The 21,112-nt window shown below is 43.8% G+C and overlaps 2 protein-coding genes across 3 annotated transcripts; both read right to left on the bottom strand.

Annotated features, from left to right (window-relative positions):
* Positions 1–8,258: 8,258 nt before the first annotated feature.
* On the bottom strand, positions 8,259–15,458 carry LOC115154758 (transforming growth factor beta-1 proprotein-like). The gene is made up of 8 exons (XM_029701308.1): positions 14,355–15,458; positions 13,948–14,220; positions 10,718–10,987; positions 10,391–10,468; positions 10,124–10,271; positions 9,525–9,675; positions 9,230–9,340; positions 8,259–9,087 (listed from the first exon to the last, which is right to left on the bottom strand). The coding sequence occupies exons 2-8, from the start codon at positions 14,216–14,218 to the stop codon at positions 9,040–9,042; spliced, it is 1,077 nt and encodes a 358-aa protein (XP_029557168.1). The 5' UTR covers positions 14,219–14,220; positions 14,355–15,458; the 3' UTR covers positions 8,259–9,039.
* Positions 15,459–19,098: 3,640 nt separating this feature from the next.
* Positions 19,099–21,112, bottom strand: LOC115153716 (B9 domain-containing protein 2). Of its 2 annotated transcripts, XM_029699313.1 has the most exons (4): positions 21,058–21,112; positions 20,680–20,793; positions 20,448–20,573; positions 19,099–19,689 (listed from the first exon to the last, which is right to left on the bottom strand). In XM_029699313.1, the coding sequence occupies exons 2-4, from the start codon at positions 20,765–20,767 to the stop codon at positions 19,376–19,378; spliced, it is 528 nt and encodes a 175-aa protein (XP_029555173.1). In that variant the 5' UTR covers positions 20,768–20,793; positions 21,058–21,112; the 3' UTR covers positions 19,099–19,375. The 2 variants fall into 2 exon arrangements, with proteins under 2 accessions (XP_029555173.1, XP_029555172.1); XM_029699312.1 differs by having other exon boundaries at positions 20,680–21,103.

Raw genomic sequence — 21,112 nt, 5'->3', positions numbered from 1 at the left:
AATAAGCAACAACTTCAAAAAGGAATTCAGTCAATTGAAGTAAATTCATTAGGCCCTAATCTATGGATTTCACATGACTGGGAATACAGATATGCATCTGTTGGTCACAGATACCTTAAAAAAAAAGGTAGGGGCGTGGATCTGAAAAGCAGTCAGTATCTGGTGTGACCACCATTTGCTTCATGCAGCGCAACATCTCCTTCGCATAGAGTTGATCAAGCTGTTGCTTGTGGCCTGAGGAATGTTGTCCCACTCCTCTTCAATGGCTGTGCAAAGTTGCTGGATATTGGCAGGAACTAGAACATGCTGTTGTACATGTCGATCCAGAGCATTCCAAACATGCTCAATGGTTGACATGGCTGGTGAGTATGCAGGCCATGGAAGAACTTGGACATTCAGCTTCCAGGAATTGTGTACAGATCCTTGCGACATAGGGCCGTGCATTATCATGCTGAAACATGAGGTGATGGCGGCGGATGAACGGCATGACAATTGGCCTCAGGATCTCGTCACGGTATCTCTGTGCATTCAAATTGTCATCCATAAAAAGCAATTGTGTTCATTGACCGTAGTTTATGCCTGTCCATACCATAATCCCACCGCCACATGGGCTACTCTGTTCACAACATTAATATCAGCAAACCGCTTGCCCACACGGCACCTCACATGCTGTCTGCCATCTGGCCGGTACAGTTAAAACCAGGATTCATCCGTGAAGAGCACACTTCTCCAGAGTGCCAGTGGCCATTGTGCAAACCCATAGTTTCATAAGCTGTCCGGGTGGCTGGTCTCAGATGATCCCGCAGGTGAAGAAGCCGGATGTGGAGGCCCTGGGCTGGAGTAGTTACACGTGGTCTGCGGTTGTGAGGCCTGTTGGATGTATTGTCAAATTCTCTAAAATGACATTGGAGGCTGCTTATGGTGGAGAAATGACATTCAGTTCTCTGGCAACAGCTCTGGTGGGCATTCCTGCTGTCGGCATGATAATTGCATGCTCCGGGGCATTGTGTTGTGTGACAAAACTGCACATTTTAGACTGGCCTTTAGACTACTCAGCACAAGGTACACCTGTGTAATGATCATGCTGTTTAATCAGCTTCTTGATATGCCACGCCTGTCAGGTGGATGGATTATCTTGGCAAAGGAGAAATGCTCACTAACAGGGATGTAAACAAAGTTTTGCACACAATGTGAGAGAAATAAGCTTTTTGTGCATATGGACATTTTCTGGGATCTTTTATTTCAGCTCATGAAACATGGGACCAACATTTTACATGTTGCGTTGAATTTTTTTTTCAGAAGTAGAAAATGCTTGGTCATTTTTTCGCTCCATAAAGGAATTCAACAATGTGTAAGCTGCCATCTTGTCTATTTAAAATCGTCTCATTGATAAAGACAGGTGAGTGTTATCATGACCCAAGATGGCAGACCCAAGATGGCGTAGCAGTCGGACGTGTGTTTTGTCTTGTCCCGTCCTGTCCCGTGTATATATCGTTTTCTTCTTATATATTTTGTATATATTTTAAACTCACTTTCCATCTACGGACTGAATATACTCTCCTGCAACCCGCCTCACCCAATGGGGTACGGATCTGATATTTTTATACTTTAGAGGCTCCGGACTCGGGAGCGTCGATGGAGGCTCCGGACTGGGGAGCGTCGCTGGAGGCTCCGGACTGGAGAGTGTCGCTGAAGGCTCCGGATTGGAGAGCGCCGCTTCAGGCTCCGTGCCATGGATCATCACTACAGGTTCCGCGCCATGGATTATCACTGGAGGCTTCGTGCCATGGATCATCACTGGAGGCTCCGGGCCATGGATTATCACTGGAGGCTTCGTGCCATGGATCATCTCTACAGGCTCCGGGCCATGGATCATCCCTACAGGCTTCTTGCCATGGATTATCCCTACAGGCTCCGGGCCATGGATCATCCCTACAGGCTTCTTGCCATGGATTATCCCTACAGGCTCCGGGCCATGGATTATCACTGGAGGATTCGTGCCATCGATCATCCCTACAGACTCCGGACCATGGATTATCACCGGAGGCTTCGTGCCATGGATCATCACTACAGGCTCTGGGCCATGGATCATCACTGGAGGCTTCGGACCATAGATCATCACTAGAGGCTTCCTACGTGGAGCTGGAACCGGTCTCACCGGACTGGGGAGACGCACAGGAGACTGGGTGCGCAGAGCAGGCATAGGGTATACTGGGCCGTGGAGGCGCACTGGAGGTCTGGAGTTTAGGGCTGGCACAACCCGTCCTGGCTGGATGTTTAATTTAGCCCGGCAAGGGCAGAGCGCTGGCACAGGACGAACTGGTTTGTGCTGGTGAACAGGGGGTACCGTGCGTAGAGCTGGCGCAGGATAACCTGGACCGAAGAGACGCACTGGAGACCAGATACGCTGAACCGGCGCACTTCTACCTGGCTGACAGCCAACTCTCGCACGGCAACGGTGAGGAGCTTGCACCGAGCGCACCGGGCTGTGAGTGCGCACTGGCGACACAGTGCGCATCACCACATAGCACGGTGCTTGCTCGGTCACTCACTCCCCACGGTAAGCACGGAGAGTTGGCTCAGGTCTCAACCCCGACTTCGCCAATCTCCCCGTGTGCCCCCCCCCAACATTTTTTTTGCCGCTGCCTCTCAGGCTTCCGTTGTTGCCTTGCCTGTTCCTCCCAGTATCGCCGTTCCGCTTTCGCTGCCTCCATCTCCTCTTGCGGACGGCGATACTCCCCAGGCCTTGTCCAGGGTCCTGCCCCATCCAGGATTTCCTCCCAGGTCCAGTCATCCTGCCCACTCTGCTTGGTCCTTTGGTGGTGGGTAGGTCTGTTACGACCGTCGCAATGAGGGGACCAAGGTGCAGCGTGGTAAGTGTTCATCTTGATATTTATTTTTACTCAGAACACTAAAAACAAAATAATAAACAATAGAAACGAAAGCGCACAGTTCTGTCAGGTAAAACACAAAACAGAAAACAACTACCCACAAAACACAGGTGGGAAAAGGCTGCCTAAGTATGATTCCTAATCAGAGACAACGATAGACAGCTGCCTCTGATTAGCAACCATACTCGGCCCAACACAAAGAAATACAAAACATAGAATGCCCACCCCTAACAAAATAGAGAAATAAACCGTCTCTCTCGGGTCAGGGCGTGACAATATTGTTATTTATCCTCTTGCTCTTTTGCACCCAAGTATCTCTACTTGCACATCATCATCTGCACATCTATCAATCCAGTGTTAATGCTAAATTGTAATTATTTCGCCTCTATGGCCTATTTATTGCCTTACCTCCCTACTCTTCTACATTTGCACACACTGTACATAGATTTTTCTATTGTGTTATTGACTGTACGTTTGTTTATGTGTAACTCTGTGTTGTTGTTTTTGTCGCACTGCCTTGCTTTATCTTGGCCAGGTCGCAGTTGTAAATGAGAACTTGTTCTCAACTGGCATACCTGGTTAAATAAAGGTGAAATAAATAAAATAAAATACAAATTACATGCGGCACTTTGGGGTGGACACCCACCTGTCTGAATCAATGAGAGACAATTTGAAATAGTTTCTCAGTGTGGAAGTACTCGCAGTACTTTGATTTGGTAGAAGGACAAAATGACAAGAATATAACTGTAAAAAGTGTAAACTGTGCCCAGGAGAGAAACACCTCTCCACTGCAAGAAACACAACTTCTAACCTCTTGAAGCACCTGCAAAAGCATCACGCCATGACAAAACTCGTAGCGAAAGAACCACGAGGCCTGACCACTGATGCTGAAGATAACTGTAGGCATACTTCCTCTAAACAACCAAGGCTTGATTTTAATCATTCAGGAGGACAGGTTGTAACCCAGGGAGAGCTGAACATGCTAGTAGCTGGGTATGTAGTAGAGGAAATGCTGCCATTATCCAGTTGTGTGCAAGCCTAAGTAACATAACGTTGACATTGGTTACATTGAATGAGAACGCAAAAAGTAATATAAAGAGTGTAACTCAGATAATATAAAGAGTAGTGTAACTAATTACTTTTCCCAGGGAGCAATAAGTAAAGTAATTTGTTACTGTTGAAAGAAGAAATGAGTAGTAGGTAATATATTACTTTTTTGAGTAATGGCCCCAACACTGGTGAAGGTGATGCTAATTGACATTGAGCCCCTACCTTCCCCCTCTATGCTTGTGTAACAGTGTAGGTTCCGTCCCTCTCTTCGCCCCAACCTGGGCTCGAACCGGGACCCTTGCACACATCAACAACTGACACCCACGAATCATCGTTACCCATCACGCCACAAAAGCTACAGCCCTTGCAACGCAAGGGGAAACCCTACTTCAAGTCTCAGAGCGAGTGACGTCACTGATTGAAATGCTATTAGCGCGCACCACCGCTAACTAACTAGCCATTTCACATCGGTTACACTTGCTGATAGGGGTATTCGTTATTGCCTCTCATCAGGGGAAACCATCAGGCCCAGGGTTGGCCAAATACAGCCTGTGACACAACAAAGGTAGGCTACTGTCTGTCCACACAACTATCAGTGGGAAAGGGGAAATAGCAGATTTAGCCATTTAGAAATATGTATCATATAGTTTTGTTGAGCTCTTTATAGATTGGAGTGACTGTGCTGTCCAGGATTCAGGCTAAGACCTGGGCAGCTGATGGAATGCCCGCTGCCCTGGCTGGGTCTGCACTGACATGGCAGGCCCCTAGTCCACCAAGAGCCCTAAGGAGCTCTTAGGCACTTCTTCCTGAGTGGGCCAAGGAGCCACATGGACAGTTGGTGTGGGACAAGACCGTTCAGGAATGGTAGATGGGAGACAGCAGGAAGTTTACCTCATCTCAGAGACTTGAGGTAAATTGCGGGTTCCCCCCTCAAAAAAATATAATATAATAATAAAAAATATATATTTTTAGAGGAACTCAGTCCGGCTTTAAACTTACTCTTGAAAGTTGGAATAGTAGAATGCACAAGGTTCATTTTCGAAATTGTGTAGTACATCATCAGTTCCTCTTGTCATGTCAGCCATTGCGTACCTTAGAGAGCTATTTATAACTGGTCAGAAATGTCCAGATCAACTAGCCCATGTCAGCTAATATTTTTTTATTTAGGTTTTTCACCCCATAGATATTGTTGTAATTTTTTTGTCACTCAAATATTACATGAACACACATTAGACATAGCAAAATGTATAGAATTGGAAGAAAATTAGCTTTAAAACGGCAAAATGTTATTTTCACCCCATGACAAAATGTGTAGAATTGCAAGAAATAAGATTTAAACTTGCAAAATGTTCTCCACCAACAAGAGGGGTGTGAACAGTGTGCCATGAATAGTGCTTGTGCCTACAGAAATAGACAAGTCGCACACGCGGGATAGGGGAGGCGGGATCTTCCCCAATGCTGGGAACAACCTGATCTCCATGAAGGCAGATGCCACTTCATTAAAGCTGTTAGATGCCATTTACCACAGCACACTACATTTTTTCCACAGGTGACAGGTTTTGCACTCATCACTGCATTCTCTATCAGAAAGTAGGCTGGCCCTCTTTCACGTCGCATAGGTAAAAAAACTCCCGCATTACCTATTGCCATTACTAACCTTTAGATGTACGAGATAGCATACCAGGTCACAGGGCTGGCGAACTTTGAAATTCCTTCTGTCACTACAGATTTAGGTAAAACAGCTTTTAGTTTCTTCGCACCTCACTTATGTAACAATCTACAGAATACCCTACGTTTGGTGCCTTTCGGGCAGTTCAGAGAGTTGGTAGAGGACCTCTGCAGTACAAAAAAAAAAAAAAAGGTATGAAATGTATGCATTCACTACTGTAAGTCGCTCTGGATAAGAGCGTCTGCTAAATGACTAAAATGTAATGATTGTGTCTTTAGTTTTTTTTTCATTGTGTGTTTCATATGCTCCTGCCTTGATTGTAACTTTTATTGTGTAATTGCTTGGTCTTGTCATGCAGGGCTCCCTTGAAAAATGGGACTCCCCTGCCTAAATTATTAAAAATATTTTTATATATATATGTCTGAGACAGGGATTTACAGGGAAACCTTGTTCAACACTGTAACTTTGTTTATTGAGTCAAGCCCCTAGAGGGCACTAAAGACCAATCAGACACAGGCCTAGAAAGCCTAAAATAATATTGTCTCAAAAGGCAGCTTTTATTTTGTACAGCCATGCTTCAAAATACATTTTACTAGTAGATTAACTTTAGACTAATTTAACATGTTGTGGACACCTGGGTGTCTCGTTATTTTCCATGTGTTCACCTCTGAAGAAGAGACCCCTTTTATTCAAGCTACTTTTATCTTCCTCCCCCTTATTCATTGTATTGTGTGAATCACCTTCTGACTGCCTCCCACTGAGGGAGTGGTACTGTATTTCCACCAGATGGAATACACTGCGGAGAGGGAAAACGTGAAAAGTGGGCCGCAGGTGTCTGCAAGCACAAAGACTCTCACATGCACTTAACCTTGAGTGAGAGCCAACCAGCACCATCACGTCGACCTGACATACCATCAGAGAGTGTCAGTCAAGCAGCCTGTTAACTTATTTATAGTTAAAGACACATAGTATCTACAAATTATGTAAACTGTTGGTCGAGTACGCTTAATCACAATTAGTTTTTTCTTTTTATTCAATTACCTTCTTGAGACTTGATGAGGGGTGTGATGAAGATGCTTTAAAAGATGAACGGCAACTAATAAGAGGGAGTTCATGCTATTGTACATTCAGTATTTTGAGTAACAGACCCAAACTAATCCCGTCTCCTTCCTCTATACTTCCTGAGGAAGTGCCCCAGGGATCATACAGTGCATTTGGAAAGCATTCAGACCGCTTGACTTTTTCCACATTTTGTTACTTTACAACCTTATTCTCAAATTGATTAAATACATTTTTCTTCATCAATCTACACACAATACCCCATAATGACAAAGCAAAAATACATTTAGATTTTTTTTGCTAGTTTATAAAAAATACAAATATTAAATTTACATAAGTATTCAGACCCTTTACTCAGTACTTTATTGAAGGACCTTTGGCAGCGACTACAGCCTTGATTCTTCTTGGGTATGACGCTACAAGCTTGGCACACCTGTATTTGGGGAGTTTCTCCCATTCTTCTCGGCAGATCCTCTCAAGCTCTGTCAGCTATTTTCAGGTCTCTCAAGAGATGTCCAATCTGGTTCATGTCTGGGCTCTGGCTGGGCAACTCAAGGACATTCAGAGACTTGTCCCGAAGTCACTCCTGCATTGTCTTGGTTGTGTGCTTAGGGTCGTTGTCCTGTTGGAAGGTGAACCTTCACCCCAGTCTGAGGTCCTGACTGCTCTGGAGCAGGTTTTCGTCAAGGATCTCGCTGTACTTTGCTCCGTTCATCTTTCCCTCAATCCTGACTAGTCTCCTACTCCCTGCCGCTGAAAAACATCTCCACAGCATTATGCTGCCACCACCATGCTTCACCGTAGGGATGGTGCGAGGTTTCCTCCAGACTTGACGCTTCGCGTTCAGGCCAAAGAGTTCAATCTTGGTTTCATCAGAGAATCTTGTTTCTCATGTTCTGAGAGTCTTTTAGATGCCTTTTGGCAAACTCCAAGAGGGCTGTCATGTGCCTTTTACTGAGGAGTGGCTTCCATCTGGCCACTACCATAAAGGCCTGATTGGTAGAGTGCTGCAGAGATGGTTGTCATTCTGGAAGGTTCTCCCATCTCCATAGAGGAACTGGAGCTCTGTCAGACACCATCAGGTTCTTGGTCACCACCCTGACCAAGGCCCTTCTCCCCCGATTGCTCAGTTTGGCCGGGCGGCCAGCTCTAGGAAGAGTCTTGGTGGTTCCAAACATATTCCACTTAAGAATGATGGAAGCCACTGTGTTCTTGGGGATCTTCAATGCTGCAGAAATGTTTTGGTACCCTTCCCAAGATCTGTGCCTCGACACAATCACGGGTTTTCGCTTTGTCATTATGTGGTATTGTAAAAACGAATCTGGACAAATGACGGACTATGTAAAAAAACAGTTGGTCCCTAAATCCGTCTAGAAGAACAACGTAAAAACGGTTGGCTGGTATGCCCTCACCCGTCTAAGCGGTCGGCTGTGAATGCCCTCACCCGCTATATACTTATAACTGATTGGTTTGTTTCTGCCCACTATAGTGCTGTCTGGTTAGAACATGATGTTGAGGCCCATCACTGTACTCTTGATAGTCACCTCCACACACACACACACACACACACACACACACACACACAGATGTTTCCATTGAAGATGTTTATATGATTTTGGTAATCCGAATGACTTATTGTTGTGGTTATTTCGATGCACACACACACAACAGTCAGACTTTCGTGTTACTGTCGACAATAAAAAGTCCTCAGACACATGCGTCTTCTCCATTCAGACAACAATAATGCTCTGACCTGAGTGGGTGAGTGCAGTGTCCAGATGCCCCTTTCCAAGCACTCTGATTGGTTGGGAATGGCAGGGCTATGATGGGTGAGGGATAACTTAGGTAGGCTGAGCAGCCAAACTAACGGGACTTATGGGAAACTGAAGGAACTGTGAAGGGGAAGTTAGGTAGAGAGGAGAGGAGGGGGACAACCTTTTTTACAGGTATTGTGTGTAGATTGATGAGGATTTTTATTTAATTTAATCCGTTTCAGAATAAGGCTGTAACGTAACAAAATGTGGAAAAAGAGAAGGGGTCTGAATAATTTGTGAATACACTGTAAATACTGAAACACAATGACAATAAGACAAGTCTATTGACACACCCAGGACATTGGCAAATCTAAATAACTATTAAAAAACTCCATAAACCACTATATATATATTTATATATATATATATAAAATAAATTACAATAAAAAAAAAAAAACATCCACTAATCATTGAATAGGGAAATCCTCAGCTGGGAAATATGTGAAATAATATTATTAACATTCGGAAATGATGTCTGGACTACATCCAGATTTTCGCCAGGACTCCATGAGTACAAGGAAATACGATGAATAAGAAAATGGATATATATGTAATTCTAGCTACACTTGCAGGACTTAACAATCATATTGGACAACTGCTCCACCTGTGCAAGAAAAGGGAAAAAAAGGAAGAGTACCTTCAGTGGATAGACATTGTTCAGAAACATTTTAACCCAGCAGCTTCGTTGACTATCATTTCAATTCAGTGAAGATGTTATGAGAGTTAACAATACAGTATTCACAGACCTTGTGTTGTCTACCCACATAGTAGAGAATGGGTAGGGGCTCCAAGACCTGTGGAACACAGCAAGGTTGGGCAGAGGCTCCAGGATTGTGGTGCTTATACAGAGCCAGTACCTGTGGTTAAGTAAACAAAAGGTTACTAGATATCTCATTGAACAGTTACAGACCATCTCGTTCTGTATATAGTCTCAATCTCACCCCGTGGCTATATAGTGGCATTACTTAAAGCCCCAACTGTACAGATCCTTTAGACAATAAACAATAGGGAGGCTTACAGATACATGATTGGTAGCATTACCTGGGAGTACTTGTTCTCTGTGTTCCATATATAGGTGCATGGGCCCATGCAGTAGTTAGCAAAGTAGCCAGTGGGTTCATGGATCCATTTCCAGCCCAGGTCCTTACGGAAGTCAATGTAAAGCTTTCGCACACAGCAACTCTCCGATTTGCTGGGGGTACACACACACACCTGTGAGTTATACACCTCATCTCTTAAAAACAGGGCGTTAACAAGGCGTCTAAGTAGGCCTACACTATATCCATCAGCTAAAAGAGATTATAAACTGGGTGGTTCGAGCCCTGAATGCTGATTGGCTGACAGTATACCACGGGTATGACAAAACATTTAGTTTTACTGCTCTAATTACGTTGGTAACCAGTTTATAATAGCAATAAGGCACCTCGGGGGTTTGTGGTATATGGCGAATATACCAAGGCTAAGGGCTGTATCCAGGCACTCCGCGTTGCGTCGTGCGTAAGAACAACCCTTAGCCGTGGTATATAGGCCATATACCACACCCCCTTGTGCCTTATTGCTTAATTAACACACATTTAAGAGACATGAATTGATAGTTATAACATTTTCTCTTGGGCCGGTGGAATAAAGGATAGTCTCACTCTGAGCAGATCTCTTCAGTAGTGGTTTGTCGTTTCTTCCGAGAGCTATGCTGGCTGTGGCGTTCCACAGGAAGTGACATCAGTAAAATGTGAGGCTTTGGCATGTTCATGAAGAGAGTTTCTTTATCTCCCCTGGGCTTGTTCATCCCTTTTGTATAAAACATTGACACATTTGTTAGTAAAGAGATTTACAGTGGAGGTTTGTCAGAAAACGTGTGGCTTGAGTTGATTTCAATATAGTGAATATAGCTAGTAGACTGCAAATACCTGCTATTTCAAATCGGAATTCTTCCATTGTTTTCCCACAATCACAAGGCAACTTCAATTGGAATCCTTGCTCCTTTCCTGTAAAATGTTGTAAAAATCCAAATATGAATTGTGTATCAAACCTCTTTTTAAACCTGAAGGAATAGGTCTGCTGTTTTAGGTGTAAAAGTCTATTGGAAAGTTCTTACACATGCTTTGCCATAGGCCTTCTTTGTAGTGCCACTTAAATCAAACACAGATTTGTAACAGGATATGATTGTCATTGATTCAACATACTGTTTGTGTTATGCAATTATGACTACAACCCTAAAGGAAATTGTAACTTACCAGCCCCTTGCAGCCACTCCCTCAGAGTCTGTGTAACATCAAAGGAGATCCAGCGATTGGCCCATTCCTTTGAGATAAAATGGGACTTCATGTAACGTGCCTTATCTCCAACGCCTCTGTAGAGTTCCAGCCTCTGCTCGCTGCTGTCCTGCATGCCACGATTTTTGATGAGGAGACGGAGCTCAGCTTGAGAGAGCAGTCGATCTGTCCCTAATACAGACCGCATCTCAGACATGTTGAAGAGCATTTGGTGCTTAATGTTGTTCTCACCTGGGAATGAAGGAGTCAGTCAGTGATTGTTTGTTATTTCTACGACAGGACCAGTCAGTGCAAGAGAAGAGGCCATAGAGAAAGCATTGTACCGGTAATAAAACTATTGTGGATAGATTCTGTTATATAAAAAGACACTCTCAGGGAGAGGCGAATGCAGTTTCAGGTTTGGCTTTTCCTCAAATACTATCCGCTGGAGCCAAAATTACCCCTGTGAGTCTATAACAATAATTACACATTGGAAAGGCCGCTGAGGAAGTGAGCCTGCTCTGGGGGCCAGATCACACCATGCTGTGGCCTCTAGCTAACTCTAGCATCTATTCACAAAGGTATCTTCTGTCGCGGTGGGGGACGGGGAACCCTAACCTTTATAAGGTTAGGGTTTCCAAACAGCCATATTTCCATGTTACAGCGATTGGTTACGGAAGACAGACAGAAGACAGAGGCGACTACCTGTGCTAATTAGCTATCTAGAGTGCTCCGAACACCTGTGTGTAACGGAATAAGGAAGCCAAAAAGTGTTATAACTGAAAAATACTGTTGGCTGCAACAGTAAATGTATAATTTGCATTTGTGAAGTTATTTTTATGTGATGTGAAAGGAGAGGGCTTTATGTTTCCAAAACCTTATTGCAAGTGAGGATTATTAACGTTTATAAACATTAAAGCAGAGTGTCGGGATTGTAGTTCACATGGTCCCAGCCTCTGGGCGATACTTACGCCTGAGAACTCTAAGCAGAATGCCACCTTGGGTTCTCGAGAGCAAACCATGATGCATCACCACATAGCATTACACTAAACCAGCAGCATAAAAAAAGGAGTTCATCAGAGGTCACGATCCTGACCTGGGGCAAGCCTAACCGGCTCAGTGACTGCCTGGACAACAAGTTTGCACTGCAGAGATTTATACTGTATTTTAGACAGAAAAGAGGAAGGATCCAGCAAAGGGAAGGAAACATCTGGTAGGGAGAGGTAAAAGGTTGAGGCAGGCCGTGGTTTTAAACACAGCAGACAGGGCCATTGCAGTCAGTTCAGTAAACCAATGGAAGAAACACCCATTTCCAGTCAACAACCTTATCTAAAGGACATAATTATACACATTTACATCCACCAACTGCAGTTTCTAAATTTGCTCAGTCAGAAACTACAGCACTATTTCAAATGCATCATATTCACAACATATGACATGGGTGAAATAGCCGTGCTTAGCTTAATCATTTGCAAGTCTGCTAACCCTCTCTGCATCATCCTACGTTGCACAATCCAGTGTGGTGAAAGGTTAGACAGATGCTTCATGGTATACAGGGATAGAAGCCATTTTATTTGCAAGGGCACGACTTGAGTCATTTAACAGAATGTATCCTGAAGTGTTCCTTCCTGCCAGCTGTTCAGATAAGCACACGGGAATCAGTCCGAGGAAACCTCCCTTGCCCCATCCATCGGTCTGACCCTCCACATTCTAAGTGACAATATGGTCTAACATTACTCTGGTCCAGCTGTATAACATTGAGCCAACTTGCGAGTTTGCTGACACGTAGCTGTGCCCGTTTGGCTACACTTTTTCCACATCGGAGAGCAGATCAGTGGTCGGTTGACGGTTCTGATAAGGAAATCGTTGCTTGCATCGCTGAGTGGTGCCCAGGAAAGAATGACATCCAATTGTTACATTTCCCCACTCCCTCTAAATCAAAACCAAACATGGATTCCATGTTGTGTCTAGCTTAGCACAGACACTGGTGTTTCACATGTTTGTCTAGAATAGATAATCAGACCCGCAATTGGGTAACTTGCTGCCTCAGACGGGAAGTAGAACTGAGCATGTTTGGTTTTGATTTCGAGGGGGGTGGTAGCATCTGACAATTGGACTTAATTCATTCCTGGGCACTGCCCAACGATGCAAATGACAATTTCCTTATCAAAACCGTCCACGGATATACTCTCTGACGTGGAAAAGCGTTGCCAAATAGGCATAGGTCTGCAAATATCTCGCACGCCTCTCCAATAGTATGCCCTAAGATGAAACGTTAAAATAACTGTACATGACGGCCAGCCTTGATTAAAGATTTATACCTTAAAATCAACCTTTGAAGATCCCCCCTACACACATCAACCATTTAACACGCCTATACCTGACTAAAGTAAGGCTAGGGAAACATCCACTTTAACTTGACAAGCTACTCGCAGGCCTGGGCAACTCCAGTCCTCGGGGGCCTGATTGGTGTCACAGTTTTGCCCCAGTCCCAGCTAACACACCTGACTCCAATAATCAACTAATCATGATCTTCAGTTTATAATGCCATTAGTTTAAATCAGCTGTGTTTGCTAGGGATGATATTATACTAATACAATTGCACAGAGAAATATATTTTGTTACAAGTACCAAAATATATTTTGTTACTTGCAATGGTATGGTGTTATGGGGCCATTTTGCTTCCGCTAGTCCTGGGGCCTTTGTTAAGGTCAACAGCATTAGGAACTTTACAAAGTACCATGACATTTTAGCCAAAACCTGGTTGCCCCTGCCAAGAGGATGACACTTGGCCACAATTGGATCTTCCAGCAAGACAATAACCTAAGCACACATAAAAAATCCACAAATAAATGGTTAATTGACCACAAAACCAACATTTTGCAATGGCCATCTCAGTCTCCAGACTTGAACCACATTGAAAACCTCTGGTTTAAATTGAAGAGGGCAGTCCATAAGCGCAGATGAGGGGTATCAAGGATATGGAAAGATTCTGTATGGAGGAATTTTTTATTTTACCTTTATTTAACTAGGCAAGTCAGTTAAGAACAAATTCTTATTTTCAATGACAGCCTAGGAACAGTGGGTTAAATGCCACTAGGCTACCTGACGGTCTAAGATCCCTTCCAATGTGTCCACTAATCTCATAAAACATTTTAGAAAAAGGCTCAGCGTCGTTATCCTCGCAAGGGTAGTGCGCTGAGTGTACTCACTTTGTTTCATGTTGAACTTGTGGACCTCCTTTGCAAAGTATGCAACCTCTTCTGTATCCTGAGTTGGTGGTATGCACGTGTGCACCTGCTCCTCACTCAGCTCCACTGTGCTGTTGTAGATGGATATCAGGGAGGTTGGGACTTCCTCGGAGTCTCCCTGGTCAATCTCTGGCTCCTTGGGCAGCCGCAGCTTGCTCAGTATCTGTCCACGGATGGCCTCAATGCGTTTTCTCTTCACCAGCTCCAAGTCCAGTGACTTACAGGTGGACATGGCTTCACTCCGACACATATATTCCAGCGCCAATAAGACAACCAGCGTCAAACATTCTGCCCTCATGGCACACTTTAAAAGAGGAACAATGTTTAAAGACAGCAGGCTTTCAGAGGTGACTATTATGTGGATTTACCGTCCTGTTTGAGCTCGCCGAGTCCCGTTGCGTGAGCTGATTTCAATGGACTACTCCTGCTGCTGTCACAATACTCACTGAAACACAGGAGGCTCTTCAGGATCTCAAGTTGAGCTCCTCTGTGACTGGTGCACGCTGTGGAACCGAGGTCAGACCACGGAGAAGCACCACAAGAGCTCAGCCTAGACTGAGTCACTGTCTCACTGGTACGGTGCCTCACAGACTCTCAGTGCTCCCTAGAGGCAGTCTCAATTCAGGAATGAATGAACTACAGCACATCACCACATTACTACCTGTCCCTGGGACCCAAATACACACGCACGCACACACACACACACACACACACGCACGCACGCACGCACGCATGCACGCACACACGTTAATATAACAAACAAGCTCTGGAAACAGGGGGCCCTGTGTAAACTGTGAGATTTGGAAAGTAACATTATGAACTATAAAAGGGAAATCTCAATGAAAATTGTCAAGCTGTCTCAACTTTCTTCCCCACCCTCTATAAACTGTACATTTGTTAAAATCAGTTCCTAAACACATTTTTTTGCAAATTCTTACAACATTACTGAACACGTTTTAGTCCGTTGACCCAATTCCCTTTCCAAGCAAAAGGGCCGTTTCATTAGTGTAGAAAAATCACGATATTGAGAAATGAAAAATGTCTTAACGAGTTATTCATAAACACACGCACACAGCATATTGCATTAAGCAAAATAAATGTTAGGAGTCAAAAACTACTGCCTAGCTTCAATTCAAATTCTCCAAGACTGATGCTGTCACTCACTAGACCAGTAGACGCACTTTCCAATCCCAACCTTGCCAGAGAACACCACAACAAATGAAAGAGCGGAGACATCCTAACAGCAACAACAACCTCACTCACACGTAGTTACAGCTCCTTCTCTAGTCTTTACTATATTCAGACCCAGTTAGTTAAAACGTTTCAGACTAAAATAAAAACTCTGCACACAATCTTTCCAGTTAGACTGTTCACACATTCATTGTGCGGTTTGTTTTACTAGTCATCCTCAGCCACTGATATTTTTCTCCGGTTGTTTGAATTTCTGTCTAGTTCCTCTCTTGAACTAAAAATGTATGACACTCTAAATCCAGGAAGTGAGCAGCATTGTGAAACTTCTGCCATTTCAAAGCACAGTGCTGCTTGTTCTGTTAGCTTTGCTGGAAGACAAGACACATGGAAGAATTTAAAATAACTGGTTGATTTGCTAAGTTCAATCCACCTGCAAGTGCTAAAAACGTAGCATCATCCACAGTATCATCTAAATAGACTGCATTGGCTACAATATCTTTATAGTTCATATACAGTTGAAATCGGAAGTTTACATACTTAGGTTGGAGTCATAAAACTTGTTTTTCAACCAGTCCACAAATTTCTTGTTAACAAACTATAGTTTAGGCAAGTCGGTTAGGACATCTACTTTGTGCATGACACAAGTAATTTTCCAACAATTGTTTACAGACATTATTTCTCTTATAATTCACTGTATCACAATTCCAGTGGGTCAGAAGTTTACATACACTAAGTTGACTGTGCCTTTAAACAGCTTGGAAAGTTCCAGAAAATTATGTCATGGCTTTAGAAGCTTCTGACAGGCTAATTGACATCTTTTGAGTCAATTGGAGGTGTACCTGTGGATGTATTTCAAGGCCTACCTTCAAACTCTGTGCCTCTTTGCTTGACATCATGAGAAAATCAAAAGAAATCAGATGAAAAATGGTAGACCTCCACAAGTCTGGTTCATCCTTGGGAGCAATTTCCAAACGCCTGAAGGTACCACGTTCATCTGTATAAACAATAGTGCGCACGTATAAACATCATGGGACCACGCAGACGTCATACCGCTCAGGAAGGAGACGTGTTCTGTCTCCTAGAGATGAACGTACATTGGTGCGAAAAGTGCAAATCAATCCCAGAACAACAGCAAAGGACCGTGTGAAGATGCTAGAGGAAACCGGTACAAAAGTATCTATATCCACAGTAAAACGAGTCCTATATCGACATAACCTGAAAGGCCACTTAGCAAGGAAGAAGCAACTGCTCCAAAACTGCCATAAAAAAGCCAGACTACGGTTTGCAACTGCACATGGAGACAAATATCATACTTTTTGGAGAAATGTCTTCTGGTCTGATGAAACAAAAATATAACTGTTTGGCCATAATGACCATCGTTATGTTTGGAGGAAAAAGGGGAGGCTTGCAAGCCGAAGAACACCATCCCAACCGTGAAGCACGGGGGTGGCAGCATCATGTTGTGGGGGTGCTTTGCTGCAGGAGGGACTGGTGCACTTCACAAAATAGATGGCATCATGAGGACGGAAAATTATGTGGATATATTGAAGCAACATCTCAAGACATCAGTCAGGAAGTTAAAGCTTGGTCACAAATGGTTCTTCCAAATGGACAATGACCCCAAGCATACTTCCAAAGATGTGGCAAAATAGCTTAAAGACAACCAAGTTAAGGTATTGGAGTGGCCATCACAAAGCCCTGACCTCAATCCTATAGAACATTTGTGGGCACAACTGAAAAGGCGTGTGCAAGCAAGAAGGCCTACAAACCTGACTCAGTTACACCAGCTCTGTCAGGAGGAATGAGCCAAAATTCACCCAACTTATTGTTGGAAGCTTGCGGAAGGCTACCCGAAACGTTTTGACCCAAGTTCAACAATTTAAAGGCAATGCTACCAAATACTAATTGAGTATGTAAACTTCTGACCCACTTGGAATGTGATGAAAGAAATAAAAGCTGAAATAAATCATTCTCTCTACTATTATTCTGACATTTCACATTCTTAAAATAAAGTGGTGATCCTAACTGACCTAAGACAGGGAATTTTTACTAGGATTAAATATCAGGAATTGTGAAAAAACTGAGTTTAAATGTATTTGGCTAAGGTGTATGTAAACTCCCGACTTCAACTGTACACTGACAGTGCAAAACTGAGTATACAAAACTCTTTCAATGACTATGATCCCTTATTGTTATATTTTTTCAATCAGTGTAGATGAAGGGGAGGAGACAGGTTAAAGAAGGATTTTCAATCCTTGAGACATGGATTGTGTATGTGTGCCAGTGAGGGTGAATGGGCAAGACAAAAGATTAAAGTGCCTTTGAAAGGGGTATGGTAGTAGCTGCCAGGCGCACCGGGTTGTGTCAAGAACTGCAACGCTGCTGGGTTTTTCACGCTCAGTTTCCTGTTTGTATCAAGAATGGTCGACCACCCAAAGGACATCCAGCAAACTTAGCATTGGAGTTAACATGGACCAGCATCCCTGTGGAACCCTTACAAAACCTTGTAGAGTCCATGCCCCGATGAATTGAGGCTTTTTTGACGGCAAACTGGGGGGGGGGGGGGGGGGGGTGCAACTCAATATTAGGAAGGTGTTAGTAATGCTTGGTATATTCAGTGTATTTTGTCTCCACCCTGTGTTTACTACAATCTACTACCAAACTTTAACGACTGCATATTATTACGAAAAATAAAATTATTGATGAGTTAATTAATTGTGTCATTCGATATGAAACTTGCAAACTTTGAGGGAATATTTGTAAAGCAAAATGATGCAGGTTAGGTTATAGATCACAGGCATGCAGGTAATGATTTATTTACATAATTCTACTATATATAAAAAAAAAAGTTCATAGAAAAATAGAAAACTGAAATTAAGTACAGTACAAAATCTGGTTTGCATTTTTAAATACCTCCAGTTATATACATTTTTTCAAAATATTGAAAATCAGGAAGGCAGATGGTGTTGAAAGGCTCACACCCCCCTTTGTAGAGAAAGAGGGGAAAGACACACATTTGCATGTTGGGGTCTTAGCATACACTACATGACCAAAAGTATGTGGACACCTGCTCGTCGAACATCTCATTCCAAAATCATGGCCATTAATATGGAGTTGGTCCCCCCTTTGCTGCTATATCAGCCTCCACTCTTCTGGGAAGGCTTTCCACTAGATGTTGGAACATTGCTGCGGGGACTTGCTTCCATTCTGCCACAAGAGCATTAGTAAGGTCGGGCACTGATGTTGGGCAATTAGGCCTGGCTCGCTGTCGGCGTTCCAATTCATTCCAAAAATGTTCAATGGGGCTGAGGTCAGGGCTCTGTGCAGGCCAGTCAAGTTCTTCCACACCGCTCTGCAAACCATTTCTGTATGGACCTTGCTTTGTGCATGGGGCATTGTCATGCTGAAACAGGGAAAGGCCTACCACAAAAATGGAAGCACAGAATCATCTATAATGTCATTGTACGCTGTAGCTTTAAGATTTCCCTTCACTGGAAAAAAGGGGCCTAGCCCGAACCATGAAAAACAGCCCCAGACCATTATTCCTCCTCCACCAAACTTTATAGTTGGCACTATGCATTCGGGCAGGTAGGGTTCTCCTGGCATCCGCCAAACCCAGATTTGTTTGTCGGACTGCCAGAATGTGAAGCTTGATTCATCACTCCAGAAAACGCGTTTCCACTGCTCCAGAGTCCAACTGCGGCGAGCTTTACACCACTCCAGCCAACGCTTGGCTGCTCCTGACAAACAGTTATTGTGCTGACATTGCTTCCAGAGGCAGTTTGGAGCTTGGTATTGAGTGTTGCAACCGAGGACAGATGATTTTTATGCGCTACACGCTTCAGCACTGAGCCGTTATTGCTCCTAGACGTTTCCACTTCATAATAACGTCACTTACAGTTGACCGGGTCAGCTCTAGCAGGGCAGAAATTTGACTTGTTGATTTTATACACCTGTCAGCAATGGGTGTGGCTGAAATAGCCGAATCCACTCATTTGAAGGGGTGTCCGCATACTTTTGTATCTATAGTGTATGTATGCAACATCAACGCATCTCACATGGCAAAATATCTAATCTGACCTGCTCAGTCTTTATGTACCCGTTGCAGATATGGTCAAAATCCCCACCCACTAACAATACAGTGCTCCATTCAGGCCTCTCTCCATTCACCCTTTGCTCTGTCCCATCTCTCAACATTTCAGCTCTCTACACCATATCTGTCAAAGTGTCGCATGATGATGCCTAGCTCCAGCTCTACAGTGCCCATAGCCACTGTGTGCAGCCTATATCTGTCCGCCCCACTGTATATGATGTCTGTGGAGCGCAGCTGGGGACCTCCACCCACAAAGGTTTGAGCTATCTGCTCCTGCCAGGATCCCAGTGGTCTCCAGGTCACACAGCGTACATGGTGGTGCCCTGGGCTGGAGGGCACATGGCAATATCCATAACCATACAGCTGACAGCGCCCAAATGCATCCTGGTGCCAAACCTGCAGGTGAAGCTTGGGCCAGCCTAATGGGGAAGAGAAGTCAAATTAGTCAATCAAACCAAATACAACAGGTGTAGACATTACTGTGAAATGCTTACTTACAAGCCCAACAACGCAGAGTTAAAAAGTAAGAAAATTAGCAAATAAAAATAGAAAATAGTAACACAATGAATAACAATCATAATAAATAACAACAGCGAGGCTACATATAAGTACCGGTTCTGAGTCAATGTGCAGGGGTACGAGGTAGTTGAGGTAATATGTACATGTAGGTAGGGGTAAAAGTGACTAGGTAATCAGGTTAGAAAATAAACAAAGCAGCAGCGTATGCCGAGAATGTGAAAGTGTGTGTGTTTTGTGTGTGTGAGTGTATGTAACGTGTGTGTGTGCATGTGTTGGAGTGTCAGTGTGTGTGTGGGTAGAGTCCAGTGAGTGTCCACGCATAGAGTCAGTGTAAAAGAGTCAGTGCAAAAAGAGGTCAATGCAAATAGTCCGGGTAGCTATTTGATCAACTGTTCAGCAGTTTTATGAATTGGGGGTTGAAGCTGTTCAGGTGCCTTTTGGTCCCAGACTTGGCGCTCTGGTACTGCTTGCCGTGCAGTAGCAGAGTGAACAGTCTATGGCTTGGGTGGCTAGAGTCTTTGACAATTTTCCAGTCTTACCCTGTTATTATTAACCTGAAAGCTAGGCTTGGTAGATGTAGGTATGTAAGTTATGTAGCTTTTAATTGACGTCTGTGATGAACTGCTACTTATAAATTGTCAGGAAGCTAGCTAACTACCTTGCAGTCCTTTAGTGGTGTAGTGCAGATCAATGGGATGACTCCAGTATGCCATGTCCCCTGTCTGAGGCAAATCCACTTGGGTCTGCCCCTCCTTCAAGCCAGAGAGAAGTCGCCATGCACCCCCTTACATAACGAAATAGACGTGTGGTTGGAAACAGAGTATCACAATCACAACGGATGAGGTGAAGTAAAATGCTCAATAAAATAATCTGAATACAACAAAAGACACCTGTATGAATTCCCCACTTGCAGAAGAGACTACTCTGAGGGAAGCCGCTTGCCCCGACGATCTGACCGATAATGTGCAGCTCTGCCATTACCGGTATATGTGCAGCTCCTCTGCCTGCAGGTAGAGCACATAATAACGCTGAATTGAACATCTGTTTACAGTGTCAGTGGCTAGCAGGGATTAGTTAGCTATCTGGCTAACGTTAGCTAGCTAGCCTCGTAGTCGTAGGTTCAAATGATAAATTCGTCAACATAGCTGGCCAGAAATATGGTTGTTTGTTAGCTAGCAAACTAGAACATTTGATGACCGTTTTAATACATCACTTTATACAAAACATAGTCAGTAAAACAAAAGCAATAATGTCAAAAACACAGCTACCGCTTAGATTCAATCAGATGAAAATGCTGAAGCCACCATGATCCTCATTTCCTTG

This window comes from Salmo trutta, chromosome 19 (genome assembly GCF_901001165.1).
Source record: "Salmo trutta chromosome 19, fSalTru1.1, whole genome shotgun sequence".
NCBI classification, from domain to species: Eukaryota; Metazoa; Chordata; class Actinopteri; order Salmoniformes; family Salmonidae; genus Salmo; species Salmo trutta.
Note: the sequence above shows the minus strand (reverse complement) of the source record. Positions and strands in the feature narration are given on the sequence as shown.

Excerpts from the sequence above, each read along its gene's own strand:
- LOC115153716 (XM_029699312.1), bottom strand. The coding sequence starts at position 20,830 with ATGTTCAATTCAGCGTTATTATGTGCTCTACCTGCAGGCAGAGGAGCT. Across the intron at positions 20,574-20,679 it reads CAAGTGGGGAATTCATACAG|GGGGTGCATGGCGACTTCTC; the intron begins GTGTCTTTTGTT and ends TCGTTATGTAAG. Across the intron at positions 19,690-20,447 it reads CACCACTAAAGGACTGCAAG|GCTGGCCCAAGCTTCACCTG; the intron begins GTAGTTAGCTAG and ends CTTCCCCATTAG.
- LOC115154758 (XM_029701308.1), bottom strand. The coding sequence starts at position 14,218 with ATGTCCACCTGTAAGTCACTGGACTTGGAGCTGGTGAAGAGAAAACGC. Across the intron at positions 9,676-10,123 it reads ACTGAAGAGATCTGCTCAGA|CAAATCGGAGAGTTGCTGTG; the intron begins GTGAGACTATCC and ends GTGTACCCCCAG. Across the intron at positions 9,088-9,229 it reads ATGTGGGTAGACAACACAAG|GTGGAGCAGTTGTCCAATAT; the intron begins GTCTGTGAATAC and ends TTTCTTGCACAG.